At 43.3% G+C, this 10,153-nt stretch overlaps 1 protein-coding gene across 1 annotated transcript in view; it reads right to left on the reverse strand.

The window, feature by feature from the left end:
* The window catches only part of CRACR2B (calcium release activated channel regulator 2B), a 68,220-nt gene extending 61,547 nt beyond the window's left edge, over positions 1-6,673 (reverse strand). The window contains exon 1 of the mRNA XM_034770353.1: positions 6,414-6,673. Within this exon, the coding sequence (XP_034626244.1) occupies positions 6,414-6,473 (60 nt within the window). The 5' untranslated portion in view covers positions 6,474-6,673. The remainder of the gene's footprint in view (positions 1-6,413) is intronic.
* Positions 6,674-10,153: the final 3,480 nt, after the last annotated feature.

Below are 10,153 nucleotides of genomic sequence, written 5' to 3' on the forward strand. Positions count from 1 at the left end.
CGGCAGGGTAAGGACGCCAGGGGGTCGGAGAAGGGGCAGTGAGGTTCTGGAGGGGGCAGTCAAGAGACGGGGGGGTCGGGAGTTTGGGGGGGGCTTTTTAGGGGGGTGTGGATAAGGTTTTGGGCAGTCAGGGTACAGGTAGGGGGTAGGGTCCTGGGGGGCAGTTAGGGTGGGGTGGGGTCTTAGGAGACAAGGAACAGGGAGGCTTAGGTAGGGGGTGGGGTTCTGGAGGGCAGTTAGGAGCAGGGGTCCCAGGAGGGGGCAGTCAGGGGCCAGGGGTGGGGAGAGGGATCGGAGCAGTCAGGGGACAGGGAGCAGAGAGGTTTAGATGGGTCGGGAGTTCGGGGGGGGGGGGGGGGCGGGGGGGGGGAAGTGGTTGGATGGGGCGGGGGGGGCCCAGGGGTCTGTCTGAGGGTGGGGGTGTGGATAAGGGTTGGGGCACTCAGGGTACAGGTAGGGGGTAAGGTCCTAGGGGGTCAGTTAGGATGGGGGGAGGGTGTCAGGAGGGGGCAGTCAGGGGACAAGAGGCAGGGAGGCTTAGGTAGGGGGTGGAGTCCTTGGGGGCAGTTAGGGACAGGGCTCCCAGGAGGGGCAGTCAGGGGACAAGGAGCAGGGGGAGGGTTGGGGATCCTGAGGGGGGACAGGAAATGGGAGGGAGTGGAAGGGGCAGGGGCGGGGCTAGGGCAGGATGGGGGCGGGGCTCCTCCTGTCCTCTTTTTTGCTTGCTGAAATATGGTAACTCTAGCCAACTCTCCTGGAGACAAGAGACTGAGAGAATCCCAGCTTTCATTTAAAGAAAAAAAGTAGTGGTAAGTTTCTAGCCCCTATGTTTGAAGAGAAAAGGTTGAAAGTGTGAACTGAGCACTCCCGAATGCTCACTAACCGGAAGGCAAAGAAAAAACAAATCCCAAAGCTCTTATTTGGGGGGGGGGGGGAGAGAGAGGGGAAATCTCAAGATTTTTAAACCAGTTTCCTTTTTTAGTGCCCGACTCATGGTTTCTGACTGCTTGGCAGGACTGTGCCTGTATCCCCTCACTGCTTGTGTCTGTCTTATCTATTTAGGCTGGAAGTACTTTGGGGCAAGGCCTGCCTACCGGTGTGTTTATACATGGCTACTTTGGGAGTACAAATAAAACCCTTCCTAATTATTAGGAGTTGGCATCCAAAAGTGTCAGTCTTTGTCTCTATTCTCTTTTGATTTTAATAATGCTGGGGGGTGGGGTCTTGTGTCAGTAGGAGGCTTGAAAATAGATGTAAGGGACGTGATTAAAATGCTGGTGGCTACTAGCACCTCATCTACATTAATGCTACCCCAGGGTGGATGTGACCTGTGAGCTCTGCTCTGTATACAGGTGCTGTCTCTTTCACAGCCTGTAGGGAATTAGACTGTGGAATTCTTCATGTCCAATCAAGGCAGGAGAAGGTGGGAAAGGAAAGCAGGGTGTCTTTATTCACAATAAGTCCTTGCAGGCGTTATTTATCTTCAGAACTCCCAACAGCCCAATGAGGTTGGTCACTGGTCAATCACTGTTTCGCACATGAGGAAAACTGAGACACCGGCTCGCTGAATGACTTGCCCATTGTCTGTGTTCAGAGCCAGGATTAGTATGTGCGCGTGTGTATGTTCAGAATGTGGGTTGTTTTCATTCCTAGGTATTTGCAGAGAGCTCCTCCCAGTCCGAAGGGGTGCCATGAGAGAAAGTGCAGAGCTGCTTGTGGGGAAATGTTACGAGTGGGAAATCAAGAGCCGCATAACTCTGACCTTGCCTCGTCTCTCCCCAAAGGTGATTTAAGTTTTGAGTTAAAAACAATCCAGCCATTTGTTGAGAATGAGGAGAGGAGAAAAACCCTTTTCCTATTATAAAGCAATTCTTGCGACTTTAAAAATACCCAACAACAACAAAACCCCAGCTGTAGTGCCAAAGGGGTTTAGGCTAGAAAGCTGACACTCAGTAGGGGGGAGGTGTTTGAGGAGAACATGTGACTTTCTGTGCAGCAGGAATATAGTTACGGTTTGGCTGAGAATTACAAGGGCTCATACATGTCCATTAGCTTTCTTAATAATGATAATGTTTTTAAGGAGATATCTCCCAATGCACCAAAGCCCAAATTCAGCAACACTTGTTTGTTATTAAGTGTGCAGTCATGCTTAAAGTAAAGCACCTGTATAAGTGCTTTGCTGGATCAGACTAGTAAGAAAAGAAGATTGCACAGCAAGTAATTTAGGTTCACATTAAAACATTTAGGGAGTACCATCTCATTCTATGCAATGTGCTCAGTTGTGCATTGACCGTTCCATATGATCCTTTAATGTGAGCATTGAATGAGCCAGGGGTTGTGTAGAAATAATAGCATCATGTATGTAATGCCCAGGCACGAAAGGGGCAACGTTAAGTTTGCATATGCTACCTGAACAGTAGCACTTTCTCTCTTCTAAGTGCTAAAATGTACATGCTGAAATATTCTCTTAAAGCAGCTGTTCTGTTAGAATGTGTTTTATGATAGTGTGGCATCGTATAAAGTTTTTATTGCATGCATTTGGGATCATTGTATTACTGGTGAGTAGTGCAGTCACATGTTGGTTTTAAGGCAAGAGGCAAAAAAACTTTATAGGTCCTTATACCATGTCATACAGAGTTTACGCCGCTTGCTTTATTTATTCCTCACTCTTCTCTGCTTTCTCCTCTGCCCCCTTTGAAGTTACATTGGTTACTATGGAAACAGTGTCATTGGTATAGGCAGAGCATAGTGACATCCACAGATGCAATATGCAGTCAGCTATACAATGGTTGGGGATTTGTGCCCTAGTCAGACAGCTATAGGCACTGGAGATTATTACCCTGCTCACATACAAAACCATGTACCTTGAATACCCCGATGAAAGTAAAGCCCCATAAGTCTATTGGAACAGGTCAGTTTAAAAGATTCAGAGAAGTCCAGCCAAAGAACCACAAAGATCAACGCCATAACTGATTTCCCCCTGTATGTATGTAGGCTGAGGTTTTCAAAACTGCTTAAGGAATTTAGATCCCATTAATTTGAGGCTGCCTTGAAAATCTCAGCCCCACTGTCTCGAAAGACTTAAAGTTACAAAAATCATTCTTTCCCCTATATGAGCAGTTAGTGTCCCTTGTACTTTGGGAGGAGGGGAGGGTTGGTCCCCCCTCCCCGATACAGCAACAGAAGGGGGGGGGGGAAATCCATTAAAAACAGGGAAACAAATTGTAAAAAAGGCAAATAAACACCTCCACAAAAGTTGGCCTAGGGACTCAGGAGCAGGTATAATATCTGGAACTACATCTCTACAGCTTTCTCTTCTTTTTCTAATTGACTAGATTTCAGGTTGATTGTATCTCTTTAAGGAAACAGGAAAGAATCCAGGAACCTTCGTGTTGTTTGCTCAGCAGAAGAAGATTAGCCCCAACTGGGTAGCAGGCTGTGCTAATACTGCTGCAACCTTTACTGATGACTACATCACGGAACGAGCCAGAAAGATAAACTGGCTTATTCACGGAATACACATACAGGTGGAAAAGGCCTTGCCCTTGAAGAAATAGTGCAACCAATAACAAATAAATAAAGCTGACGCCCATCCCAGTCTCTCCATCCTCCCCCCCCCTTACTTTATCCCATGGACGTTTAAAGAACGAGAGAAAAAAAACCCTGTTTGCTGCGTAGTTACAGTAAAAATGCTGTTCTAACCACCCTCAGGTTTGTTTGACTAGTGACGCTCTACCTTAATCTGAAAACAAGCATGGAATTTCCTTTGCCTGCAACAACAATCTATATTTTGATATGATCTTTGCCAATAAAGTTCTCTCCCTGAGAACTCATCACACAGTTTGATACACTGATTCTATATTCCTGTCTATAAATAGTAGAAGCTTGGTAACAAATAAATACAATGGCTCCTTATTTCAGAAAATCAGTTCATATTATATACTTAAAATTGTGTCCACTGATTAATGTTCTGACCCCAAAGGAATATGAAGTTAAAATCAATATTAAGAATACGTTCTGTTACAAGCAAAATCTCAGGATATTAGAATAGAAGAAACAGAGAGTGATAAATGACGAGAGACTACTAGGATCATGAACAGACAAGCCAGTTTCACTTCTGTTTCTAATCAGTTACACCTTGTGCATCACACACAATGTTTGGATTGCAAACAGTGAGAGGGAATGCTCAGTGGCCGCTTCTGATACTATATATTTTATAATTTGTTTAAAAAAATATATAAAACCTAAATTTGGGGCCAAAAATTTGTCTCTACTTACCTAACATGACACTAGCACAGTTTATAACATTTCACCAGAAACAACTAATAGTTTACAGGCTACTGATAGAATTAAAGTGGTATGCAGATGCATTTTTCAGACTATAAGTAATATGGCAGTAATAGTAGTATCAAATACATTGAAACAACTCACTGAAAACAATTCAAACTGTGTTTCGCTTTAATGCGGATTTATAGTTCAGATGACTCAGTTCTTTAAAATAAAGATATTTAAGGAAATAATGCCACATCACCACATGCACGCTGTGTGATGTTTGAACACCTATTCCATAGCAACAAGGGGAAAGATAACAGCTACTTTAAGGGCCTAATGCAGTGGTTCCCAAACTTTAACAACCTGTGAACCCCTTTCACTAAAATGTCAAGTCTCACGAACCCGCTCCTAAAAATGAATATTTCCAGGGATTTTCTCCTTTACCTGAGTATAAATTATAAAAGCAGTGATCTTGGAAATATAAAATTTGTTTTTATGAGATGCTTATTACACACTATTAATTGTTACTTATAATTACACGATTTTTATTACATTATGAAAATGGCAACACTCTTCCAAGATCTCACTTCCGTAGCTTGTATCACTTTGAATAAGCCTGCTATAAGACAAAGCTCCTATGTTTCATCAAGGAGTATCAGATTTGAAACAGCATGAAGATATTTAAGAAGCCAACTCAAAGAGTTCCTCCTACATAAGCATTCAGGTCTTGAGTAGTCTAGGCAAACAACGCATGTTACAACAAAGCATAAACTTGTTCTTCATAATAATTTTAAAAACACTACCTGCCTATTTAATTTTAAAAACAGCAAAAAATATCCACCCCCCTTTTCCATTTTTATAAGGAGTCTTGAAGTTTAAATCTCCTCAGTATGATTCATATGCTTGCTTTGATCTGCTTAGCTCTTGGAAGTCCAGGGGCTTCAGGCTGCTGGCCCCGTGCTGTCTGGAGTCCCTAGGGACAGCTCTGTCCGCCATTAGGGAATTTTTTCCTGAGAACCCCCTGTAACATTTCGTGAACCCCCAGGGGTTCACGAACCCCAGTTTGGGAACCACTGGCCTAATGCAATGTCCTTTGAATTCAATAGAAAGACTTCCATGGATTTCAATGGGTTTGGGAGCAGACCCTAGATCTACAAAGGACACGATAGCCAAGAATGAGCAAATAAAGCCCATTCATTCAATTTAATAGTGGAGGGGCTGAGAAACATCCGAAGTTGCTTTACCAGCAATGACGCTGCAAAGTTCTTTGACAATTTAACGATCACTAATGGAGGCGCCTGAGGCATTGAGGTCATCAATCAGATCCACTACATTATTTGAAACGTATGGGAAATCATTATTTATTTCCTAATGACCTTCAGCGCATACCAGTCTAGGAGGAGTTTGCACAGGCTTGTTAATTCAATAACAAAAATTATGAAATTAGGGGTAGGCTTTGTTTTGAATACAGCAATGCGCCAGTGTAAAGAGCTTGCTCACTCTATGGCAGATGCCCCATCAGCTGCCAAATGGCTAATCTTGTTTTGCACGATTAGTGACACTTGCCAGCTAAATAGGAGAGGCAGCTGAGCATTACTTGCTAGAGGAGTGTCACAGTGACAGGAAGAAGGTTCTATGGGGGTGGGGGGGTAGGGTGACCAGACGTCCCGATTTTATAGGGACAGTCCTGATTTTTGGGTCTTTTTCTTATATAAGCTCCTATTATTACCCACCACCCCCGTCCTGATTTTTCACATTTTCTGTCTGGTCACCCTAGAGGTGTAGGGGGAGACCTGGAACTTTAAGATGATGAAGGTTTAGCACCAACAACACTGGGGTTTCATGACCAAGCATGGTTGCCATTACCCAGACAGTCCCAGCTTATGGGGGCCTGTAGAGCTAGGGTTAAAGAGAACCCTATCACACAGCGCTCTCTCGCTCTCTCTCTCTCGACGGGGTACAGTGCAGCAAGCTTGAAGATGCGAAGCTTTAGTAACACTGAACAAACCACCAAGCGATTAACTCAAAGCTCTATCAGTTCCATTCCCAGGCAGGTGAGACGATAACACAGGGCCAGCTCCTCCTCACTGGGGGTAAATTGACATAGCTCTGTTGACTTCAGTGGAGCTTTGCGGACTTACCCCAGCTGAGGATCTGGCTCTCTGAGCAAAGAAAGTCAGTCTGTACCCGGAGCACTTCATGAAAGCTCCAAAGAGCGAAAGCCAGCGCCACTCTGTTGGACCCGGGCTACTTGTTAATCAACAGGCGATGTGCCATCCAGGAAAACTTAACACATGACTGCCACCAGCTCAGCTACCGGAGCTCAGCAGGGCACGTCAGCATCCACCAGACTCCTCTTGCGTCCTGCCAGCGTGTCTGTCTCTCTCATGTGCAGCAGGTTATTTCATTGCCCTTGGGAAAGCACAGTTTCTACCTTGCCACATACACTTGGACGCCGTCCAGCGTGGAGAAATGTGACATTGGAGAGAGAGGCTCCCCTTGTTACCACAATAATAACTAAAGAAAAAAATGCTGGACATCCTGTACTACATCCTGAACGTACTTCAAGGTCACTAAAAGTATCTTACACGGGAGGTTGCTTTTTCATAAGAAGAGGGGGTAAAGGGTTCACACACTCACCTGCCTTCACTCTAGGTTCTGCATTTACCTAAAGCTGTGACCACCCATCAACTATTGGTCTTTTAACTATTCAGCACTGGAAGGAGCCATTTAAAAGAAAGGGGTGGGGTGCCCCCCTCCAGCTAACCTCCAAGTGTGAACAGAGGTCACATTCCCTGTCAGTATGCACAGCTTGCGTGGTACATGGCACATTTGGGCTACAGGATCATGGCATTTACTATATCAGACCAGACCGTTGAGCCCTCCCATCTTGAGGAATTATGACCTTGTGGCTAAGGCACTGAACTGCAACTTGGGAGCAGCGGGTTCAAGTCCCCACTCTGACTTTCTGTTCAACCTTATGAAAATAATTTGTGAGATGTTCAAAACACTGTGCTTTGGCCTCATGCTGCTGCTATTGATGTCAGTGGGAGCTGACTTGCACGGGAGCAGAGTTAGGCTAAAGTAGAGCGCTTTTGAAAATCCCTCTCAGTCTCGCTGTGCCTCAGTTCCCCATCTGTAAACCAGGAAGTGATATTATTCCTTTCTCCCACCCTTTCTCTGGCTCGTCTATTTAGATTGCAAATTTTTTGGGACAGGGACTCTCTCTCACTGGGCATACGTATAGTGCCTAGCACAATCAGGCCCTGATCTTGGTTAGGCCCTCTAGGAACTAACAACAACAAACTACATTCTCTGTTAGTCTAATAGCCAGCAGAGCTGTACAGACAAGATAGTCAGGGATGCAAGCCCATGCTCCAAGTGTCCCTAAACCTCTGACTGGACCACTTGAAACTGCCCTTTTCAGTTCATTTCCTCTGAATCATCTGGGACGGACCACTGTCAGCAGACCGGATACTGGGCTAGAATGGTCATTGGTCTGAACTGGTATGGCTGTTCTTATGTTCTTGCTTTTTCCTTTGAGGATCACATTCAATGAAACATACACATATATATTATATATAGCCCAGTGGCTGAACTCTAGGACAATCAGACACATCCCAGTTTAAAATTTGCCCAGGGAGCAGTCGGTGCAAAGCAGAGATTTGCCCCTTTTCCTGCACAAAGCAAGATCCAGATGCTCAAAGCCTTAATTTTGCCATTCAAAGCAGGCCTGAGAGGTCTTCACCAGTTTCTAAATGATTGGTTTTCCTAAACAGGATTAATCTGGTGCTTTAGGTGCATAGACTAAATACATTTTCTGAGTACAATACACCCTGTTTACCTGACCCCTATGTAATAAAGTAACTGTGGATGAAATCTTAGCTCCACTGAATTCAATGGGATGCAGAAGAGCTGGGATTTCACTCCATAGATCAAATTTGGAGTGCCCAGGCTTCTGGGAAACTTCTTGCAGGATAGCTGAAATGTCCTGGGTTTTCCAGTTAAAACACACATACATTTGGATTTGTTTTAACTAGCAACATGCCTTGGACAGATTGAACAGCGTATTTATCAGGAGCTACCCTGTGGAGCAAGCATTCAGTGTGCAAAACAGTGTTTGTAACCAAGCAAGAAATAGAACGAGAGCAGAGCAGACGCTATCAGAGTGGATCGCTTGCTTAACTATCTTTGTTCAGCTGTTCCGACTGCGTTCTGAAGGAGTTTACAGTGCTGGAAAAATGCTCTCCTCACTGACTGAGGAGTCAGAAGCTAGCAGCAGTAACACAAGCACAGTGTTTAAAAAAAAAAAAAAAAAAAAAAGTGTATTTGTGGGGCTGGTCAAAAATTCTGTCAAAATGGTTTTTCAGGGAAAAATTGGATTTTGAGCTAAACAAAGTTCACAAAGACTGTCTGCTTTCTGTGGAAATTTTCAATTTTTCATTGAAAAAAAGTCTGAAGTAGGGTTGTCAAGCGATTAATTGCACGATTAATTGCACTGTTAAACAATAATAGAATACCATTTATTTAATATTTGTGGATGTGTTCTACATTTTAAAATATATTGATTTCAAATACAACAGAGAACACAAAATGTACAGTGCTCACTTTATATTTATTTTTATTACAAATATTTGCACTGTAAAAAACAAAAGAAATAGTATTTTTCAATTCACCTAATACAAGTACTGTAGTGCAATCTCTATCATGAAAGTTGAACTTACAAATGTAGAATTATGTACAAAAAATATAACTGCATTCACAAAAATAAAACAATGTCAAACTTTAGAGCCTACAAGTCCACTCAGTCGTCCTTCTTGTTCAGCCAATCACTCAGACAAACAAGTTTGGCTACAATTTGCAGGAGGATAATGCTGCCCGCTTCTTGTTTACAATGTCACCTGAAAGTGAGAACAGGCATTCACATGATACTGTTGTAGCCGGTGTCACTAGATATTTACATGCCAGATGCACTAAAGATTCATATGTCCCTTCATGCTTCAACCACCATTCCAGAGGATGTGTGTCCATGCTGATGACAGGTTCGTCTCGATAATGATCCTAAGCGGAGCGGACCAACACATGTTAATTTTCATCATCCGAGTCAGATGCCACCAGCAGAAGGTTGATTTTCTTTTTTTGGTGCTTCAGGTTCTGTAATTTCTGCATCAGAGTGTTGCTCTTTTAAGACTTCTGAAAGCATGCGCCACACCTCGTCTCTCTCAGATTTTGGATGGCCCTTCAGATTCTTAAACCTTGGGTCAAGTGCAGTAGTTATTTTTAGAAATCTCACATTGGTACCTTCTTTGCATTTTGTCCAATCTGCTGTGAAAGTGTTCTTAAAATGACCATGTGCTGGGTCATCATCCGAGACTGCTATAACATGAAATGCGGGTAAAACAGAACAGGAGACATAATTCTCCCCCAATGAGTTCAGTAACAAATTTAATTAACGCGTTATTTTTTTAACAAGCATCATCAGCATGGAAGCATGTCTTCTGAAATGGTGGCCGAAGCATGAAGGGGCATATGAATGTTTAGCATATCTGGCAAGTAAATACCTTGCAACAATAGCTACAAAAGTGTCATGTGAATGCCTGTTCTCACTTTCAGGTGACACTGTAAATAAGAAGCAGGGAACAGTATCCCCCATAAATGTAAACAGACTTTTTGTCTTAGCAACTGAGTGAACAAGAAGTAGGACTGAGTGGACTTGTAAGCGCTAAAGTTTTACATTTTGTTTTGTTTTTTAGTGCAGTTATGTAACAAAAACAAAAAATCTACATTTGTAAGTTACTTTCACAATAAAGAGATTGCACTACAGTACTTGTATGAGGTGAATTGAAAAATACTATTTCTTGTTTATCATTTTTACAGTACA

This window comes from Trachemys scripta, chromosome 4 (genome assembly GCF_013100865.1).
Source record: "Trachemys scripta elegans isolate TJP31775 chromosome 4, CAS_Tse_1.0, whole genome shotgun sequence".
Classification (NCBI taxonomy): domain Eukaryota; kingdom Metazoa; phylum Chordata; order Testudines; family Emydidae; genus Trachemys; species Trachemys scripta.